Source organism: Sturnus vulgaris, chromosome 3 (genome assembly GCF_052056855.1).
Source record: "Sturnus vulgaris isolate bStuVul1 chromosome 3, bStuVul1.hap1, whole genome shotgun sequence".
Lineage (NCBI taxonomy): Eukaryota > Metazoa > Chordata > Aves > Passeriformes > Sturnidae > Sturnus > Sturnus vulgaris.
In genome coordinates, this window is record NC_142245.1 from 54,016,806 (window position 1) to 54,038,203 (window position 21,398).

The following is a 21,398-nucleotide window of genomic DNA, read 5'->3' on the forward strand; positions in this document are numbered from 1 at the left end:
CGGGCGGCGCCGCCGCCGCCTCCGCCCCTTCCGCCGCCGCGGGGACCCGAGGGGCGGCCGGGCCGGGACAGGCTCGCAGGATGCTCCGGTCCCTCTGGAGTTTCCTTAAGCGGCACAAGAAGAAATGCCTCGCCCTTGGCACCTTCCTTGGCGGTGAGTGCCCGGTCGAGGGCGGGGGCGGTGATACGGGGGGGACGCGGTGCCGGCCGTGGGGCCTCCCCGCCGAGCGCTCCCGGCTCCCGCCGGCGAGGCCCCCTCGGAGCTGCGCTGGGCCCGACGAGCCCCCCGCGGCCAGGCGGGTCCCACGCCGGCTGGATCGGCTGTGTGCCCCCGGGCTGCGGCCCCTGCGCCCGCCTGGGGACACCGCTGTCCGCCGCCGGGAGAGCCCGGTGCCAGCAGGACTTTCCCCTGAGGCACGGAGGAAATCTGCGCGTCGTCCCTTAAACCCTAAAAGACAAGAACTCGGGTTCCCCGGGTGCTCTTACGGCGGGTGATCGCGTTCCTTTGAAACAAGGTTGAAGCGCGCAAAGCGTGGGTGACACTTGTGTTGTTTTTGGGATGGAGGCTGGAAACCTCCACTTTCATATGTGGCTTGTGCGTTGAGGTGAATTGTCAAATATCACAGTCTCAATTAGGTTGGAAAAAAGATCATGGAGTCCAACTTATGACCGAACACCACCTTGTCAACTAGACCATAGCACTCAGTGCCACATCCAGTCTTCCCTTAAACACCTCCAGGGGCGGCGACTCCACCACCTCCCTGGGCAGCCCATTCTAATCACCCATTTTGTGAAGAAATTCCTCCTAATGTCATGCCTGAACCTCCCCTGGCACACGTTAAGACTATGTGCTCTTGTTCTGTCACTTGTTACCGGGGAGAAGAGACCGACCCCACCTGGCTACAATGTCCTTTCAGGTATTTGTAGAGAGTGATAAGGTTCCCCCTCAGGCTCCTTTTCTTTGTGCTAAACACCCCCAGCTCCCTCAGCGAGCCACTCTTTATAGGACATATGCTCCAGACTCTTCACCAGCTTTGTCACCCTTCTCTGGACAAATATAGATTAGTTGCAGACACAAAACTTTCACAGAGAGAATTGCATTCAAGCACTTTCTTCCTTAAGGCTCTTGTTGAACCTGTAGGGTGATCATAGTCTAGTAAGCTCCACCTTCTCTTGAAGTTGTTACTGTGTTGTTTTTAGTTGGAAATGGATTTAAAAGCGCACATTGGATCTGTCTCTGTTGAACGATGAAGTGCATAGCTGTGCAGCTGGAGATTAGATACTCCACAAAAGGCACAGCATCTTTGTGCACTCAGTCGTCAAATGTACTTATATCCAATGTAAATGACACAGAACTGGACAGCCTGACTGGAAGCCTGAACAGTTGAATGTTCTGAGGGCTACAGGACTTTTAAAATATATTTTGTCATATTATATTCAGGTGAAGCCCCCTGTGTAGGTAAATTTTAATTACTTCTGGCTTGCCTTGGTTCTTGTGTAGTCTGCATTCTTTCATCATTAATTCCTTGTGTGGTTTTCCAAAGAGTGCCAATTAATCCATGATAATAGGCTGGGTGATGGTTACTGCAGTACTGGTCAGACTGCTCCTCCAGTTCACCCCCTGACCCGCAGGTTTTGTGGTTCTGTGAGTGCAGCACACTGTCATGTTTACCACCACACCTGCAGCCCACCATGTTATATAAACAGATTTACACTCCAGGCTGTCACCTGAAGATGTTCTCCCTCCCCGTCAACTGTCCACCAATTTGTGGATAAATTGAAATAACAAAAAAATCACTTTTCCCAGTTTCAGTGAGTAAGCATGGATCAATTCCCAAGTGGGAAAGCAAGTATCTGGGAACACGAGTCTCTCATAGCCTGGAATCTTAAATTCCTCATGTATAAACAGCCTTCTGCCAGTCTGCAAACAAACCTAACATAACTTGCAGTTTTTTCCTTTTTGGTGGTGTTTATATACAGCTCACTGTTACTTTCACTAAAATGCTACTGACTGGATGAAGGGTGCTTAAAATAATAATTATAGACTAAAATAACATCTTTTAGAGAATTACCAAAAGAAAACTAAAAAATCCCAAGATGCTCTTCCGGTAACAAGCACTTTAACTTGTGACTGAAAATATTAAACAATGCTATCATTTTCTGCAGCATGGATCAATTATCTATTTCTCCAGGCCATGTAGTATTTGAGGACTGTAGAGAATTGCTTTTTATATATTTGAGACTGGAATAAATCTGGGCTTCCAGAAGCAGGTGAACATCATTAGCTGCCACCAGCAGTAACTTTGCACCATGGTATTTTAAGGGAGGCCAGGGAGATGGAGTGAATTACTGCAGAGGCTGCTTTGTAGCTGTTCAGCAGCTGAATCTTGAGTGCTTTGGTCATCTACATAGTTATGGATCAGACCTTGAAAAAACTCCATGAGCTGTGGTAGCACGAACACCAGTGAATCAGAACTCTGAGATCCATGGTGGACTCTCCAGAAAATAATGGCAAATCTTGAAAGATGGAATGGAACTTTGCATACTGCTTTTAAATGAAGACAGAATATTTGGAAGTGGCTGAATGATTTAAGGAAAGCATCCAAATCTGCTGATTTAATAGCAGAGCCTGGACTCTACATTTCTGTGGCGTTTTTTTAAGAGCTGCAGGTACATTTTCCAGGAAGGAGGGTATCACAAGGAAAATGGGACGTCACAAAGTTTAATGATTTTAAGTCCTTAACTGGCACGTGATCAGAGATTAATGTGAATGATTCATTAGACAGAACAGTAGAGTTTACTACTACAGTATTGTATCAGTGTTAGTTAATTACTGCATCAAAATCAGAGTTGGTTGGTAACTTTTCTTCTCTTTACTGAAGTGGATTCCGTGTGTGTTATCAGTGGCTATCTTCATGAATTTCTCTCAGTTCCAACTCTACAAAAGATTTTACTGCTTATAAAGGTACAAATCTCACAAAATAAGAGCTCATATTGGGGAAAAAAGCAACTGAAAAATATGTATAACTTCCCCTTAACTACAGAGCAGGGTTGAGAAGGCCTCACCTGAGTAAAGACCCTTTACAAACCCTTTCTTTAGAAGTTGTTTCTTTAACAATATAAAATACGTTGCATACTGAAAATACTTTAATCTTTTCTAGCAAGCAAAATCTAGTGGTCTGGGATCAAACCCACTAGAAATATGGAAAGTATAGAGAGAGAAGAGAGCATGATGGAGCTGCAAGGACACATTAGGTTCATGTGTTTGTTGGATAGTTTGATTAAAGTAGTTTTTATCTCTGATACAAGGTAGATTTCAGTAGATATTACAAAATTGTTCACCATTGAAATTCTGTTGCTGCTGTGGAAGAACAAGCTCAGGGTGTGTCTGCAATGTATGGCTCTGATTTCAGTTGTGCATTAATTATTGCTTAATTTCATCTGCTGCGACCTTTGGCTTGCAGAAAAAGCATTTCAGTTCAGAAATCTCTCTGCTTAGCAGAGAAAGTTGGCTTGGTTTGCGAATAAGCACAGCGGCATTAAATATATTCTGGCGGGACTCAGTGTTACCAAGAGAATAAGGTTTTAGTGCCTACATGTTTTAAAGATGGTTTTCAACCATAACAGGAGAACTGTATGTCCCTTGATGCATGGCTTGCTTGAACATAAGGACAAACCACAACTTACAGAGCTGTTTGTGTCCTGGAAGGATGCAGGCTCCTGTGTGTCAGCACAATTTCTACATAATAAAATTCTTATAACTGAAACTTTCACTCTTTTTTTTCCCTGAGGTAAGTATGGCACTGAGGGCAAAGCTTGCTTAGGGTTGTAAAAGAGGTTTCCTGAAAACTTGATGCCTCCTAATTACCTATCCCATTATTTTGCTCAGCCCTCCATTCCACCTGTGAAGAAAGGAAAGGGCTGTGGGAGAGGGAAGCCATAGCTTGTGTGATGTGAGAAGTACCTACCTGTCAGAGGCTACTAGAGTGAACATGTAAGAGCCTGCAGACTTTGTAAACTTCTTACATTACTTACATTTAGGTGGGTAGAGACTGTACAGCGCTACAGCTAAAGAGGGATATGGAAACAAATTAGAGCATATTTATCTTAAATCAAAGTGTTGCTTCCACAGGATATAGGTGCTGTAGACCCCAGGGTGCTTCCCAGCCAGCAACTAAAGCATCACAGAGCCACTCACACACACATACATGCACACACACACCCTTCTCCAGTGGGACGAGGGAGAGAATCAGGCCTGACCAATGCCCAGCAGCCCCTGAACAGTGCTCCCCCCTCCCCTTGTATTCGCCCCTAATTTTACTGCTGAGATGGCATTCTATGATGTGGCATGTCCCTTGATCTCCTGGGATCCGCTGTCCTTGCTGTGTCTTCTCCCAACTGCTTGTGACCTCCAGCCGCGTTGCTGGTGGAGTGGTGTGATAGGCAGAAAAGGCCTTGACTTTGTGTAAGCCCTGCTCAGCAATTACAAAAATATCTCTCTATTACCAACACTGTTCCCAGCTACTATGAAGAAAATTAACTCTATCCCAGCCAAATTCAGCACAGGTAGCCAGTACATATGTAAATATGTTTCACTTTCTTGATCAGTTGTAAAACAGTATGAATTGTAGTTTGAGATCCTTACTGAAGTTCCTGTTCTTGAAGGATCTGACATCAGATGATGTTTTTATCACTCATCTGTTTCTGAACCCTCCAAATCAGATGTGTTTGGACTATAGTAATTTCTATAGTTCACATTTTGATGAAGATAGAAAAAAGTTTCCATAGGAATTATCTCCTGGACAGCCTCACTGTTTCTGAATTGCCTTAATTCCTGGTTTTGTGTGAAACATCTGGGAAGATTCAGCATGAAGTTCCATCTGTAGAACAGTTTAGCTAATTAGACATGAATAAATCTTGCCACTGTAGCTTTTTGCAGATCTCCTGTCCCATACTGAGTGGTTAAGCTAAGTTAGATTAGTTATTATAAAAAGCCGATATTGGCTTTGCATGTTTATAACAAGAAACTTTGAAAAGCTTAGTTTTTTACAGGTTTGTTAGCTGACTTGACATCATGGCAGTTTTTGGATATAGCTTTCTCTGGTGCAGTTGGTAACAGAGAGAGCCTGCTGCTGGCAACCAAAGCTCAAGCTTACTGTTGTTTGCTGGGCTTGCTTAAGGTGGGTGGGTGGGTGGTGCAGCTTTTACTTTGGTTAACTTCTAATGCATCACATTCCAGAGGAAAGAATAATCCTGGATGAAGCATCATCTGTGGGTCAAAGTTATACTTTAGTTCGGGGAAGGGAGGGAGAAACGAGACTTAGTAGCTGCTGTTGCATTGTTTTAGACAAGTGTTTTTTTCTGGAGACTGCTTGTTAAACCCGGATGACAACTACTGCAACTTTGTACCCTCACAGGCCACAGCAGCTCTTAGTACAGAGTAGGCACACAGCCTTAACAAAGGGATGTTAGGCAATTAATTAGCTGTCTCAATCTCAAAGCTGCTGCTCCTGTACATCACTCCAGGGCACATACATGATTCTTCTTGAGCTGTTTGCGTGTCTGCTATAACCTGTCTACATTCAGGAAGGGTCTTTTTTTATACTTATGACTTTTCTGCTACAAAACCTGGAGTTAAAATGATTTATTTTGGGGTGCAGAGAAAGTAAGCAAAAGTAGTCATTTGGACAAATGACTATATATTAATGTAATGTGAAAAATGTAGTGGGGTAAAATGATTGGAAAAATCTTGAATTGCTCAGTAATGCTAAAAAAATTGTTTCTATTTCAATATGTGAGCTAAAATAAAATCAGTAACCAGACAGTTGTATTCTAAATAGATATTCCTGGCAGGAAGTGGTAACATTTTAGATGAAAATAATCTTGATTGTGAAGACTCATTTTTGGTTAACAATTTAATGGTGGAATCACATTTTTTGTATATGGAGCCATACTATTAAAATTTGCATCTAATGAAGTGAATATTCCATATGGCAAATGTGCAGTCTGCCTAAAGGCTGAAGTGAGAGAGAGACTTACCCATTTCTATTTTATGAGGCGTTTGGGAAATGGAAGTGACTGTGGTTGTTGCAGACTGGTCTGGCTTGTAGTTGCCTATGAGCAAACATAATGCCAGTAGAAATAGCCAGATTTTTTTGCAGCCATGAATGTTGTAGCACAAAGTTGACAAGGCTTTTCAAACACTGATAATAGTTTTGGGGAATGTTTCAGAAGGTTTAAATAACCTGAAAATGTAGCTGAATTCAAAATCTTGGGAAGTTTGGGTTTGTTTAGGGGGGTTGTGTGTTTGTTTTTGATTGGGGTTTTGTTTTGTTTTTTCTTTTTAGTTTTTGTATATTTGATTTATAAAATTAGTTTTGAAACTTTCAGCTTTCAGCAACTGTTAAATTCCTCATTTGTTCCAATATTGGCTTCTAAATGTGAAAATTGAACTTTAAAGAAAATTTTGTGTTTACAACTTTAGAAAGTACTTTGAGGAAAAAAATTAAAAATATTTGATTTATTATTCAGATTTCTTCTGTGTGCTGTTGTTGACCTGACAGATTTGGAGCTGGCTCTCTGTAGAGGAGCTTCAGTAATTAGAGTATTAGTCCACACAGACCGAAGATGATTAACTTGTACAATAGTCTATTCTTGCATGAGTTTGTTCTTCCCTTATGTCTGTGCCCCATCCAAATCTTTCATGAGAGAACATGGGAAGCGTTTGTTACACACCTAAGTAGGAAACTGCTGCTGCCAGTGCGTACAGGAGGCAGCAAGGAACCTGACACACAGGAGATGCTATAAGAAGGCCTGGGTGGAGGGGGAGAAATTAATGGAAAGCAGCCTACAGTGGGCAAAGGTGCTGAGGATAAGCCTAGAAGGTGTAGTGGTGTCTTGAGGAATGGCTTAGAAAAGGGGGCAGAGATGAGGAAAGATGGGAAGAGGGCTCTGGGCAGCCTGGATAGATATCTGAACTCCTGGTGATGTGGGACAAGCAGTTGGGGGAAACTTCAGAGGGATGGATGGATGTTGGAAGAGGTGAAAACGCAAAGCAAAGATTTTTGGTGTGTCTATGGAAATGAATATTCATAGTGAGAGTGATGAGGGATGGTAAGACCCTCAAGAGAAGAGTGTAAAGGCTGGGAAGTAGGAATCAGGTGTGGTAAAAAAACAAGAGCCACAGTCAAGCCCCATTGAAACTAAGGTTCTTCCTACAGAAGTTTCAGGAAGGAAATGAAGAAAGTGTTGATGTATAACATTTTTCTCATATGTGATTTTTGTACTTGAGTTCTATTTCTAACTTCTGCTAATTTTAGAAACATATCTTTTAAAAAATGTAAATTTTCATCCATCTCTAGACTTATGCATTTCTGTTTGTTTTCTCTATTTTTTGTTTTTCTTACCCTTCATTGCTTCTCTTTTTTGTTTCAGTCTCTTCAGTCTTAGTTGTTCATATTGCAGTAATACCAAAAATGTCTTTTGTGAATGGCAAGATACATCTTCTCAGGAAAGCTTCTCCTGCCGATTCAAGTCATAAGCCTTGACATTTTAATGAATTTTGAAAACATTCTTTCTGAATATTGTTTTGCTAATAATTATTAAAATACTCAAGACCCCAATATCAAAAAACCCCACCATGCCCTCTTATGCTTTAAAATCAAATAAAGGGGTTAAGGGACCTTTCTCACTTTTTAAAAGCACCTACTAATATCAATATTTCTCTATAGGAGTCTATTTACTGGGAAAATATGGGCAGAAGAAAATCAGAGAAATCCAGGAACGAGAGGCAGCTGAGTATATTGCCCAAGCACGAAGACAGTACCATTTTGAGAGTAATCAGAGGACGTGCAATATGACAGGTAAGATAAGGAAGTAGCTACTGTTTTAGATAACGGGGAAGTATTTGGGGATTTATGCTACATATTGTGAAGATGGAAGAGGAATAAGAAATGTAGGTAAATTCAAAACCTTAATTAAATACTGATGCATAAATAGAGTTGTTTTGCAAATAAGGAGAGTCTGAAGAGTAGAGGATTAAAGGGATTTTAGGGGACATCTGAACCCTTACCATCAATAAGCTTACAAGTATACATGCAGATTACAATTTTTTGTCACTTCAGGACCCTTTAGCCTTAAACTACATGTGATATTGAGGTGTGAAACAGCATTTAGATTCAAACAATAATGAATTTATAGCAGGATTATTTTATTCATTATAGCATATTGTTAGTAAGCTGCATGGAGAACTTGGTGGGTAATTTTTAATAAGGAGCGCATCAGCCCATCAGTTTCCTACACAGTTAGAAGGTACCTGACTAGCTGGAGAGCAAAAACTGAAAGTACTTTTCCTTACAGCACTAGTCTTAGGATTTTTGGAAAGGAGATGACAGAGAAGAGTTTTAACAAATTCCTTGCTATTGTAAATACAGGCTGTTCAAAACTATTTTTTTAAAACAAATTAGGCAGTATTGTCTTTTTCTGTTGAAATCTGTAAAGGCTTCTTGGGTAGCTGTAAGTCCAACCTGTTTACCCTGACCAATTGGTATTTAATTTCATGTTTTTCATTTTGTACTGCTGGGAGTGATCTTGCTGCAAGGACTAGGATTTTCTTTGCCCTTCTTTGTACAAAGTACTTTAAGTTTGGCAGCATGCATTCCTGACAAGATTTTTCATACTCTGTTCTTAGTATTTATCATGTTTTCCGTTTGCTGTTTCCCGTCATGTAACAGCAGATCAGATACCGTTCTGAAAGTAAAGGATTTTTTCCCACTAGTTTTCTCTCATTTATAACATACGTTTCACTGGTTCTCTTGCTGGGAAAAACAAACTTCACATTTTTTTCTTGTCACTGGGAGAAATGCAGCAGTGTAGGTTTTTACCAGATTTTCTTCTGGGGAGTTGGAGGCATGTGTATGCAGGATGTGAATACACATCTGCAGCTGGAGCCAGTAAAACCAAATGGTAAGGGCAGCATTGTGCCCCAGCTCATGAGAGGCACACAGGTTATTGCCCTTCTGGGTACTCGCTTGGTTTTCTGTTTTGCTTGTCCTCCCAGCTTTGCCTGTTGAGCAATGGGATGTACATCCTGTAGCAACTATTGAGTGTGAGCTGAGGATGGGTTTATAGTGGGGTTTTTTGTTGATGTTGACACGTTTTGTTGGGTTTTTTTCTTTTAATAACAGTACTGTCAATGCTTCCGACATTGAGGGATGCCTTAATGCATCAGTTAAACTCTGAGAGTCTCACATCTCTGCTTAAAAATAGGTAAGACTGTCTTAAGTGTGTTGAACTCCACTTGTTTTGATGACAAGTTTTTTTCAACTTATAGTATATATATATTATTATATATATAATGTAGAGAGTATGCAGAATTTTGATTTAGTGTCCCATTGAATTATTAGTCTTAAGGTGTTTTGAAATCACTATGTAAATATTTTGTCATGGTAGATGTATTGTGATAGGTATGTCTGGCATTTTCCAAAAATTACAGGAAGTACTTCCTTTAAGGTACTGCAGTGAGAGTCATGTTTTTTGTTGAAATGGTTATAAGATAGGTAGATAAAAGTAGTTGGAGGATCTAGTCCACTTTTAAACAGAACAGAATATTTTGACTGAGTTGTTGATGTTGTGGTTTTAAAGATGTTTATGTAATCTTACCGAGTTCAGACATGAGTAGTAGTGGAAAGTATCCAAGATGAGATTGCAAATGCATGTAAGTGATGAGAAGTAATTTTTTAAATTTTGTTTTTGAGGTAGAACAAATAGGAAATGCTTCCCTGTCAGAAAACGCCTTGGAATTCCTGACAACTGCAGGAACAAATAGCCTGTTTTTAAATACATAAAGTGCATAATAGCATACCTTAAACGTAAATTGCTTGGCATATGGCAGAGTAAAAGTGTTCTGTGGGCAATTAACACTGGATTTCTGACTCACTCTAGACTGTCTTTCTAGTTTACCTCCCACTAGTTTATTTATACAGCTAAAATCTCAGCTGTCTAATATTTAATAGGTTACCTATTCAGTCACTGCTTTTTTCAGTCCAGAAACGTCCACAACAGAGCAGTTTGATTTAAAGAGGGAATTGCAGCCTGAATGATGTTTTTGTAATAAACTCTCTGAGTATTTGCAAGTATTATTGAATATTATTTACCCCAAACAACAAGAAATTGGGAAAGGTTAATTTTAATGGAGTGAATGTATTTATCATAATAGAAGCCTTATTCAATGAAAAAATTAAAATGAATGAACAAAAGAGCTTGTGGATTACCAGGTATGTCATCTGAACTGTTCAGCAAATAGTCTGCAACAGTTTGTAATGCTTTGTTCGGTGGTGAAGACATATAATACCTTAGTTTGTTCCCTATAGCAAGCAGTCTTTTCTCAAGATACATTTGCTGTCTCTAAATTGACCAGTTGAAACAGTGTAGGGGTACATTGCACCTCTGAGTTTCAACAATAATAGCGAAAATAGAGATTAGGCTTCTTTTAAGGTATGCACTTATGAAAACAATTTTTTTTTTAATGCTTGCTACGTGCAAGCATTCTGTAAGCATGGAAGGCTATTTAGTGTGTATCTTACAGTGGAATTTGTGTCTTAATACTTATTATTTTACTTACACTGAGGAAGTTTTAACTGGATTCTTGAAAGTTTTGAACTGAAATGTAGGGAAGGGGTTGTGAAGGCACAGATAATGGAATCAGCCATCAAAGCTCACTCCACTTTGAAGTGATTCTTTGAAGAAGTTCTGCTATGCATGGAGGTATAGATTTCTTTGCTTTCCACTTCCATTTGAGAAGAGCATTCAAAGGGCTCCAGGCCCTTGAGTGCTGTTGTTGAATATACAAAAGAACAGATGTGGAGACTTACCTTTCTTTATGTCCCTGAAGATGTATTATTTTTCTCACATAAACTGTGTTGTGGCTTAACATGATATGAATCTGTGTTATCATATGTTACAGATCATATTATGCCTTAAGTAATCTCCTTTAACTTAAAATCCACTGACTTCCTTAAATTTGGTTTGGCCAGTGGTACCCTGGGGATGTAAGGAGGCTGAAGTCTTCAGGCCTCCAGAGAAATTTTTGAAGAGGGAACAGCACCCAAGACCACAGATGTTCTTGCTCAATCTGTCCTCTTTTTAAAGCCCAGTGATGGGATGAGGTGAAGTCCCTGCTTCTGCAGCCTTGCAGATGTTGCACATCTCCCACCTTTTCAGCACTCAGCTTTATTCCAAACCTCTGGTTTGCATTGCCCTTTGCTTCCATAGCGAGAACGGCCTTCCAAATAAATAAACGTGAAGTAAAAGTTGAGCTTTGAGTAGCAGCTGAGTCTTAGTAAATTGCAGGAGATAAAGACTGAAAAATTAATTTCCACTGTTAGACTTAATACTTGCAGACTTTAACTGTTATCTGGCTGCTGCCTTAAGTTGTAAGGAGAAGTTCTGTAAGCATGAGCTCTTGAAAATGTTTTCATGTAATAGGTGCAAGTGTAGTTGGCTGATGTATTGGCTTCTCTTTGTCTCTTCATTCTTCATGAAGAACTTACCCCTGATAAATAACAGCTATAGCTTTGAGTCCCATTATATGTTTTATGTATAGAAATATTACAGTATTTTTTTTACAAAGCCCTTCATTTCGTTTTAGCAAAGCCTTAAAAACTTGCATAGAGTAGCTTGCAAAAAGTGTGTGAATTGACTGTGTTTGCCATGGATCCATCTATCTCTTTCAGCTATTGTTTATTTAATCTGTCTCTTTAGTTTTCAGAGTTGTAGACTTAATAGTTTATTGTATGAGTTTATTCATGTTATTTGATAGTGATGAACATAAAAATTTTTGTTTATGGAAGTGATAGAATGTTCAAACTAATGCCAAAATGCACATTTTATGCCTGTAAGGACAAATGATTTCTGGTGAGAAGTGCTGGGATTTGAGTGTTTTTTTTAATAAATTAGGTTACTGTGAAGCATAGGTTAATTCGAGCTCTTGGCTCTAAATATTTAAGTGTTAATTCTGATCCTAAGAAGTTAACAAATATTTCCCCAAGTGACTTTTACAATATCTGTCTTCCACAATTGACATACAGTAGTCATTCTTTACTGACAGTGCTTAACAGGTGAGAATGGCTGGTGAAAATTTTGGATGGTTAACTTGCTTTTATTCCTGCTACTGCTGCTGTATTGCTAAGATTACCTATGGATAGTAGTTATAAATATGCAATGTACTTCAGGCAGTTCAAGTGTATCTGTGCAATCTAGAGTCTTGCTTTGTTGACTGCAGAATATAAACTTCTGGGAATTGGTCAGGTCAAAAAAGTGAACTCAACAAAAGAAAAAAGATCAACATGTATTGGTGTGAATGGTGCAAGATTTCCTTTCCACCAACGATTGTGATCTCTGGTTTCTGATGAAAAAATAAAGACTTTAAACATGTCAGGCAATGCTAAACCTTGCAAGAAAGTAGGACAATGAAATTCTGATCCTGCATTTATTACACACAGGAAGTCCTGCTGAACTGAGTCGACATTAAATATATAGAGTCAAGGCCCCAGAAAAGACCACTGTACCATCAGTGTTTTTTTCTGACTGCATACTGTAGTAACTCAAAGCTGATCATGTAAATGTGTAATTGCCATCACTAAATGCTACATTTATACCTTAAATTTAAATGTCTTTTCTGTGCCTTTATAGTGTGTTGTTTATATACTGCTTTCTTGAACGAGGCCTTTCTTGAATGAGATATAGACCTGGGTATGATTTGAATAATTATGGTAGCTAAATAAGTTCGCCTTAGAGCACTGCTATGTCATTTAACATACTTGTTAATTTCCAAGTAAAATATAATGCTTAGTATTTCCATTTATTTTTCCCACAGGCCAGCAAACAAGTTAGAAATATGGGAGGATTTAAAGATAATAAGTAAGTGGAAATGAAAGATTACATCTGCATAATTATTTAGTGTAGATTTAAAATGTCTTTCACACCATTTAAAACAAACTTTACACTCGGTTGTTTCAGTAGATGTGAAGATAGTATAACACACATGGCAAACCTCCTCCCTGCCCCTGCACCCCCAAAGGTTTTTCATGAAGGAACTTTTCTTAGCCCCATTGGTCAGAGATCAAAGTGAAGAATTTTATTGGCCTTCTTGCTACTCTGCTCAGTAAAACTTTGGAACACCTTTCTGTGCCATCGCAATAAAATGAAACTAGTTTCAAAAATTCTGTGCTGGATGTAATGGAAATTCAATCAGAAATGTAGGTCAGCCCTTACATGGCCAGCAGTTCCCTCTTTTTGAGCCTGTTGGAGTGAACCACTATAGCAGTGGTCATGAAACCTTAGGATCATCTTCTGATTTATTGGAAACAGTGGAAGGGAAGAAAAAGGTAAACTCAGATAATTATGCAGTGAAATTCTACCGATATGTCTTTGCTTCCTTTTGTTTTTTTCTCCTTTTCATAACACCTTTACAGATCTTGACTCCTTTCTTCCCTTCTGTATGTATTCATGATGCTTCTACACACCCTCATGGCCTACTGGCTGGTAGCTGATGTTCATTTTAATTTTCTTTCTTTAGCTCTTAGCTGCTTCTGTCTTAGGTAACTTTTTTGACAAGCTGCAGTTGTGTCTGAATTGCATGATGAGGGCTAACTTAGACCGTGTATTTCCTGGCTTAGTGAAGAAAGATGATTTGACACTAAACATTTTCCTTCCGGAACAAATTGTGTGATTTTTATTTTCTCAAAATAACTGGTGTAATCTGCAGAATGATATTAATATAGGACTTTAAGACACTTTAGATGTAGATCCAGCATATTAGACTCCTGACTATCTTAGGTATGTGTTGTGAAAACATTTTATGACACCCAGCGAGGGAAATGTGACTGCATATTTAAAAGTAATCAGCACTTCTGAGTCTTGGAGAGCACTCTCTCCCCCTGACTCATCCTTACTTCCCCGACTTTGCAGTCACTCTGTTTTTGTCTTCCCAAGGTTTCACACGCAGCATTGTGGCTGTGTACAGCACCTGTATGCTCGTGGTTCTCTTGCGAGTCCAGTTAAACATCATTGGCGGTTACATCTACCTGGATAACGTCACGCTCGGCAAGAACGGCACAGTAAGTGTCTGGCTTTGTTTCAAAGGTAGGACTTGTACTTCCTTGGGAGGGAAGAGATTATTGGATGAGAGGAAAAGGGCATAGCTTAGGACTGTTGAAATGAAACCAAGGCTTCTCACAGGAGTGGAGTATGGAAGCATTACTAGCAGTGCAATATATTGATGTCCTTTAATAGCATCTAAATTTGGATAGTGTGATGATACTGTTACTTACCTGAATACCAGAAATATTAGATAATGCCTTTTGTCTGCATTTGTCTTGCTTAAAGAAGGCTGCCTTCTATTTAAACACCAACATGAAATTATTTCTTTGCTTTGTTTTTTTGTGAAATGGTAATATCGTGTGAATGATTCAAGATATATAAGCAAAGGTATATATTATTGGGTCTTCTTAGTACACACATTAATTCCTCCCGTTAAATTTTTCTGAGATTAAAGACGAAAAATGTTATCTTTGAAATTTCCACTGTTTGGTTTAATTCCAAAAGGTCATCTGCCTAAATGGTGGGGACAAGCAAGGTAGAAGAGCTGTTTTTTGTTGATATAGTGTATCACTGCTCAATAAAAATAGATCACTCCCACGGTAAGCAAGTACCCATTGTAGAGTGGATCCTGCAAATTGCTGGATGGCTCATTTAAAAATAATGGATAAAAGCTGATGAATTCTCATCTGCCCTCCTGTGATAGCTCCTGCTGAAAGTCAGGGAACATCATGTCAAGGCAGGATGGAGAAAAGCTTTCAATAGGAAAGCCAGAGTGGACTGAGGTGGTGCTTCATTTTTTAAAACCTGAAAAAGCTGTTTTACAAGGGCAAGATGAGTTTGAACTAGAAACATGTTTCCTTTCTGTTAATTTCTCAGTAGAGAAGTGGGTTGACAGGGCCAACTCTAAGGCATTCTGTTGGGACAAACTGGAATCTTGTCTTGGTTTCTGAAAGCTTCTTTTCTGTCAGATAAGTTTTTACTAGGTTTCAGCATAAATAACTTACTCCACTAGATTAATTTCTGGTGTGGTGGAGGGTCTAGTTTCACCTGCAAAACCTACAGATTTTTAAGAAACTTTCCTTTAGGTGAATGAGAAGTGAAAGATCTTTCTGTGCCACTGAAGATGGAAGAGAGATCTGTATAGGTTTGAAGAAAAATGTGCCAGAAGACTTACAACAGATCCAGGCAGGAAGAGTCAGTACAAAGTTGAAGAGAGTGTGGGGCAATCTGTTTGCTGAAGAGTATTACAAAGACTAAGGAAATTATTTTTGAAATTATTTTTGCATTGTTCTCTACTGTTGACATGTTACAGAACTGTTGGATTTTTTCCCCCACAGACACCACTAGCTCCCCCTGAAGTCCAGCAGCAATATTTATCAAGCATTCAGCACCTTTTAGGAGATGGTATGGTGCTTATTCTGAGCTAACTACACTTACAAAATTCTTCTTTTTTTGAGACTTGAGCAAATCATTAGAATAATTTTGACTTTCTTCCTTTTAGGACTGACTGAGTTAATAACTATTGTTAAACAAGCTGTGCATAAAGTTTTTGGAAGGTAAGAGCCTGTATTTTTCTGTGGTTAGCTTTTAAAGATTTATTGTAATGACTGTTCCTAAAATAAAGAGTTTTATAAGATTTGGGGGAAAATAAAGCAGGCATATTGACTTTTTCAAAACGATGCTTTTATTATAGCAGGCTATGTCTGCCAGTGCAAACTCACATAGCTGATTGGAGTCTTGTTACTTGTAAACATGTTATTGGTAGAAAGAGAAAGCAGCATTACTCATTTTGTAATAAACATTGTCATCTTTTTCCTTTCCAGTATTTCCCTTAAGCAAACCCTGTCTCTTCTGGAGCTGGAACAGAAACTTAAAGATATCAGGGAAGTAGTGGAACATAAAGATTTGGATCAGATTGCATCTTACTCTCCCTTATGTCATTATCTGATGCCAGATGAAGAAAACCCCTTGGCTAGCCAGGTACTTGAATCAGTTCCTTTCACCTATCTTTTTTCATTCTGCTTTTTTTTTTTGAGGTTTTTTTTTGGAGAAGGAATGGCGCATAACAGTCCTCTAGTGTACTGTGGCATCTGTGTCTTTAATAAATGTCATAAATCAAGTGTCCTTATCTCTTTAATCTAGGCACAGTTGTATTTTCTTCAGATTTGATAGAAAACAGTTGTCAGTCTCAGAATATCAGCTTTGTGCTCAGAAATGCAGCCCAGTTACTGTCTGTAACCTGTGAAAGAAGCTGTGATACAGCACGGCTGAACTCAGCCCTAAGATAAATTGTGTCATCTGCACTTGTGTGCCAGGAATATTCAAGGAGTGCTGAAGCATCTTGTCTGGTGCACAAGAGAATGGTGTGCTGGCGTCCTTCTGTGCTTTGGGCTGAGAAATGAACAGGAGTCAAGAGAAAAGTATATCTAATCTCAGTTGCAGCCTTAATTTCTTAAATTTTGTGAAGGTGTTTGTCTCCATCCACACCACAGGCCAGAGAAAACTCATTCTTCACTTGGTGTTACACTGGTGTAATGATAAAACCTGGGCTTCAGCATGTGACTACATGCACTTACTGCTTTATCTGATACGCTGGGTTGATTTCAGTATTGAAGATTAGAATGGAAAAATAACTTCCTCAAATAGTCTGGTATTTTCTTCTAGTATTGTTTTTAGTTAAAACTCCTACAGTGACCATTTAAAACACAAATTATAAAGAATCTGATTTACAACAGTATTTTCTTTTATATTTGACTTGTAACATCTTGACTTAATTCCATGATATTCAACTTTTTCTATTTCTACTCCTATTCTTATGGTTGCTGGTGGCACTTACTAATAGTGTCTGTCTTTGGTTTTTCTAGGCCTGTGGACTCACAGAAAGAGACATTGCTACAATTAAATTACTGAATGAAACTAGAGATATGCTAGAAAGGTATAGAGAAATATGCTGTATTCACATTAAACTCCTCCTCAAAACTATTGTTTATGTAAGGCAATTACTTTCATACAAAAAGCAGACAACTTTTAATTTGAGAAATGTGACCATTCTGTATTGAATTTTTATATTTATCAGTTGTATGCTGGGATTTTCGAAACTTGTGAACTCTGAAACTTTTAAAGAAATAATGCTGCCTTAACAAGATACCCAGGATGTCCTTGGCAGTCAGACCTATTTTCTCTTCCACACCTGCTCTGTAGTTATGTAGGAACAGAGGAGTACTTCTCTTCTGCTAAAACAGGGTAGATTGAGAGTAATTGTATTGGATTTACTTGCTTTGATGAAGTGAACACCGGTTTTGGCTTATTGGAATTTATTTTTAATGCATGGTTTTGAGGGTAGTTGTATGTGTCCTTTTGCCAGAGCTGGTAAAAGTGAGGCTTCTATAATAAACATAGGATTTGAGGGAATTGAGGCAAATATCAAACTCTTCTTACAGTTTAGCTGCTAGGGATGTGGGGCACTTTAAGGCTAAGTCCTTCTATGTTATTACTTAGTAAGAAACAGAAGTGAGGAATGCTTCAGGTTTATCTGGATTTTAGTAATCTTAGGGTAGAGTTCAGGTTGTTGAGGGAGCTGGTATTTCCTGAGGTGGCAATGCTAGTAGCATTTGTCTAGCTCACATATCACCCGTGAGGGGAGGCACACCTGTAGCACTGAATATTTGCAGGGCTTTTTAGTTTGAAAAAATTAAACCCAGGAATAAAACCTTTTATTCTATTATTCTTTCTTTTCAGTCCAGACTTCAGTACGGTTTTGAGCACATGTTTAAATAGAGGATTCAGTCGACTGCTGGACAATATGGCAGAATTTTTTAGACCTACTGAAAAGGACCTTTCTCAAAACAGCTCTGTAAATAGGTAAATGTTTTCTTTTGTTGTGGTTCTCATGTCAGTAATGCTTTGGGTTCATAGTGAATTCCGCAACAGCTTTTGATTTTCCCACCTTCTTGGAGTTCTTGTGCTGGAAATATTATTATGCTTCTTATTCTTCAGGGATTGCTGTGTTGTCCTTACTTTGGCCAAGTAGGCAGCTAGGAGGATTCATGTTTCCTCCCACCCATGCAATCACCAGAATTAGATGAGGTTCTTTCCCACCATTACTCACAGACCTAGAAGGAGAGATCAGATGGCCTGTACCTTCCACTTCTTGCCTGAATATGGTACAGGCAGAGTGCCTTTTGGGCTGGAGAGGGTTTACCCTCAGGTGGTGCCTCCTGACAGATGTGCTCAGTGAGGCTGTGAGAAGGAGAGCCCTCCCCTGCAGCCCGTGAGCCTCCACCAGTTACTGCGGCTCTCCAGGAAGGGGGGTGGGCATTGCCCTGATCCTCCAGTGACAGGGAGCCAAAGCAGCCACGGAGCTTTAGGTTTCACTGGCATGCAGATAAAATGCAGTAACATTCAGGATTTTCTACATCCTCCTAGAAGAATCTTTAAAAACAGCTTTTATTATGAAGTTAACTTTGGTTTTAAACAGTGTGGTGAGAGCATTACAAATCCAAAAGCTGAGTTCAAATCCTTGAAATATTATTTCTCAAATATTAAAATTAAAACCTGGAATGATATCTGGGTTTATGTATGTTTATCTTAGTAACTATTGGCTCTCAGAGAGTTATTTTTTAATTTAAAGACATACTATTTACATCACTTAAACTACCCCAAAGTCTGTTAGTTAGGCTATCTGCCTAAGCCTGGTTTAGCTTGAAATAGCATAAAATTGTAGACAGGCGCTTCTATGACCTGTCTACTTACATACACAGGTAAAGACTCTGACTAAACCATAATTCTCTTGCATGAGAAGCAAGTGTGAAACTGTGCAATAGGAACATGAACTGGAATTGAACTGGTACTTTTCTATATTAAAGGAAAGCCTTGATATGGAGGAAAAAACCCTTCATCCATACATTTTAATTTGTAGTCTTTCAATCCTTACTTTTTAAATGGTAATTACTTAGAATTCTATAATCACAGTTTAGTGGCTTCATCTATGTCAGAGCAGGTCAATATTTTTTGTTTATTCCTAGTCTTTCCAGTGTCAGTCTTCCTTTAGCCAAGATAATTCCAATAATAAATGGACAGATCCACTCAGTATGCAGTGAAACACCCAGTCACTTTGTTCAGGTAAGAATCTGCCTTATTTACAATATCACAAGTAAAATCTTGAAATTAATGTTGTATATTTCTTTTTAATAAATTAACTGCTTCATTTCAGTGCCTTTAAAAAATAAATTGAAAACAGTTGCCGTAAATTTTTTGTCAGTTTGCATGTTCCAGGAATACACTGCTTTTCTAGAACTTCTTTCTTCTGCTAAACTGTGTAGAAGCACAAACTTCTTGTCTTGCCTTGGTTCTACTTGCAGGTCTGCTCCTAAACCTTTCTAAAGCAAGAAGTTTGAGTTATGCCTGTGGGAGTGCCAGATGCTTTTCTTAGGAATTCTATAGCACAGGCAGAATAGTGGGGAATGTGTTTGATTAAGGAAGTTTATTTTATACCTTTCTTCCAGGACCTGTTGATGATGGAACAAGTGAAAGATTTTGCTGCTAATGTTTACGAAGCTTTTAGTACCCCTCAGCAACTAGAGAAATGACCTGCACATTTTTACAAATGGATGGTGTATTTATAACAGATCCCTGGTGACTACTGATGAGACTTGGGTTAATTTTATAATGGTGTAGGAGTGACAGACCAGCAGAAAGAGCACTCTGAGGAAAGTGGGAGTGAGCCCATATTTTCTTCTAACTGAATTATGTTTCACCCATTAAAAATATTCTTGTTGAAAGAAACACTGTAAGTGAAGACTTTTTTATTTAAAAAGTGGTTAAACTCTTCTGTAAGTCCTTGGGTTATTTTTATTGCATCTAAAAGGCATCTGGTGGCAGTATTACAGCAAGTTACTAAAAAAACAATTTTTTTTGCCTGGGGTGTGTAAGTTTTGGGAAGAACTAATGCTAGTGATCTAAGAATAGCACAGATCAGCACAATGAAATAATGCTTTTTTCTTCTTCTTCCCCCAGACTTTTCTTTCTACAAAGTAAATATTTTTCCCCTTAACTTTACAAATCTTGTTCCAAAGTCTCTCATTCTTCAGAAGGCCTTTGCCAATGGCTGCATGTTCCCCTTGAACAAGCTAGGGGTCTGCTCTCTCTGTTACTTAATACTAAAGGAATGTGTTTTTTTAGACATTCTCTTGTTTATGCTGTTCAAACAGCTACACTGTACACATTACCTTGTAAATATTTTATCTTAATTTGTATTAATTTGGAGCCCAATTGTCTGTATTGTAATAAAATATTTTAATGTATAATTTGTGTGTGTATTAACATTACTAGCAGGGAAGAGAATAACTTGACCTGGCCAATCACTCAAAATCCTGACAGAGTTGAAAGAATAAATTTAACTTATACACTACTAATTATTCACTCAACAAACATTACTCAGGGAAAATAAACCTTCAGTCTCTACACTGAAATAAAAACAATTCATGCTTTTTGTTGTCCTTTATCTCCTCCTCTTTGCGAGTTTCACCTCGTGTCCCTATAAACCATGACACATGATGAGTTTGGAAATTTTTCAAGTTGTCTCTTTGCCAAAGCTGAAGATCCCTTGCAACTCCTGATTACTTCTCTTTTTTCAAGAGTTAGTCGCTGAAGTGTATGCTTTGTTTAATAGTCCACAGCAGGCACTCTGGTGACTGTGTATAAACAAAGACTGTAAACAAGAGGCACGTTTTACCCGTGTAAAATTATACAAAATATAAAAACCCAACTCTCTCCCAGTTTACCTGTGTCCCAATAATGGATGGAGTTACTCAAGAATAGGAACATGTAAAACTAATGACTTCCATGATGAGAAATAGTGATGCACAGATGCATTACCTGTATGCATTTATGATTAATTCCTAACCCTTACAGGCCTGTTCTTGCAGACATTACCCTAGTCAGCTGAAACTGCCAGCCACCACTACCTAAACACACCTGGAAAAAGTATATTCTTTTCTCTAAAACTGTCAGATTTTACTGTGTAGTTTTGTGGAAGGTAAATTTCTTGCATTAAAGAGGGTGAACAGCTGACTTATGTGCATTTGAACATCAGCTTAAGCTTTATTCTTTTGTCTCTAGAAGTCTAGTGCCTGTTTCCCCCCTAGCACATTCTTCACATAATTTGGCCAGAAACTGACTAAACCAAGAGTAGAGGTCAAGGTAGCTGCTCAATGTTTCACACAAACTCAGAGAAACAAACTGCATGCAGAGGATCAGTTATCTAGTGCTAGATTTTGTGAGGTTTGTTCCATTTCATCC

General features: G+C 38.9%; 1 protein-coding gene across 1 annotated transcript; it reads left to right on the forward strand.

Moving 5' to 3' along the window:
• Positions 1–10: 10 nt before the first annotated feature.
• On the forward strand, positions 11–20,401 carry PEX3 (peroxisomal biogenesis factor 3). Its single transcript, XM_014888639.2, has 12 exons — positions 11–153; positions 7,730–7,861; positions 9,185–9,266; positions 12,874–12,917; positions 13,992–14,116; positions 15,437–15,503; positions 15,601–15,655; positions 15,923–16,079; positions 16,964–17,034; positions 17,838–17,960; positions 19,124–19,220; positions 19,604–20,401. Exons 1-12 carry the CDS (start codon positions 81–83, stop codon positions 19,685–19,687), a joined length of 1,110 nt encoding a protein of 369 aa, XP_014744125.1. The 5' UTR covers positions 11–80; the 3' UTR covers positions 19,688–20,401.
• The last annotated feature ends 997 nt before the right edge of the window (positions 20,402–21,398 follow it).

Excerpts from the sequence above, each read along its gene's own strand:
- PEX3 (XM_014888639.2), top strand. The coding sequence starts at position 81 with ATGCTCCGGTCCCTCTGGAGTTTCCTTAAGCGGCACAAGAAGAAATGC. Across the intron at positions 14,117-15,436 it reads CGCTCGGCAAGAACGGCACA|ACACCACTAGCTCCCCCTGA; the intron begins GTAAGTGTCTGG and ends TTTCCCCCACAG. Across the intron at positions 17,961-19,123 it reads CAAAACAGCTCTGTAAATAG|TCTTTCCAGTGTCAGTCTTC; the intron begins GTAAATGTTTTC and ends GTTTATTCCTAG.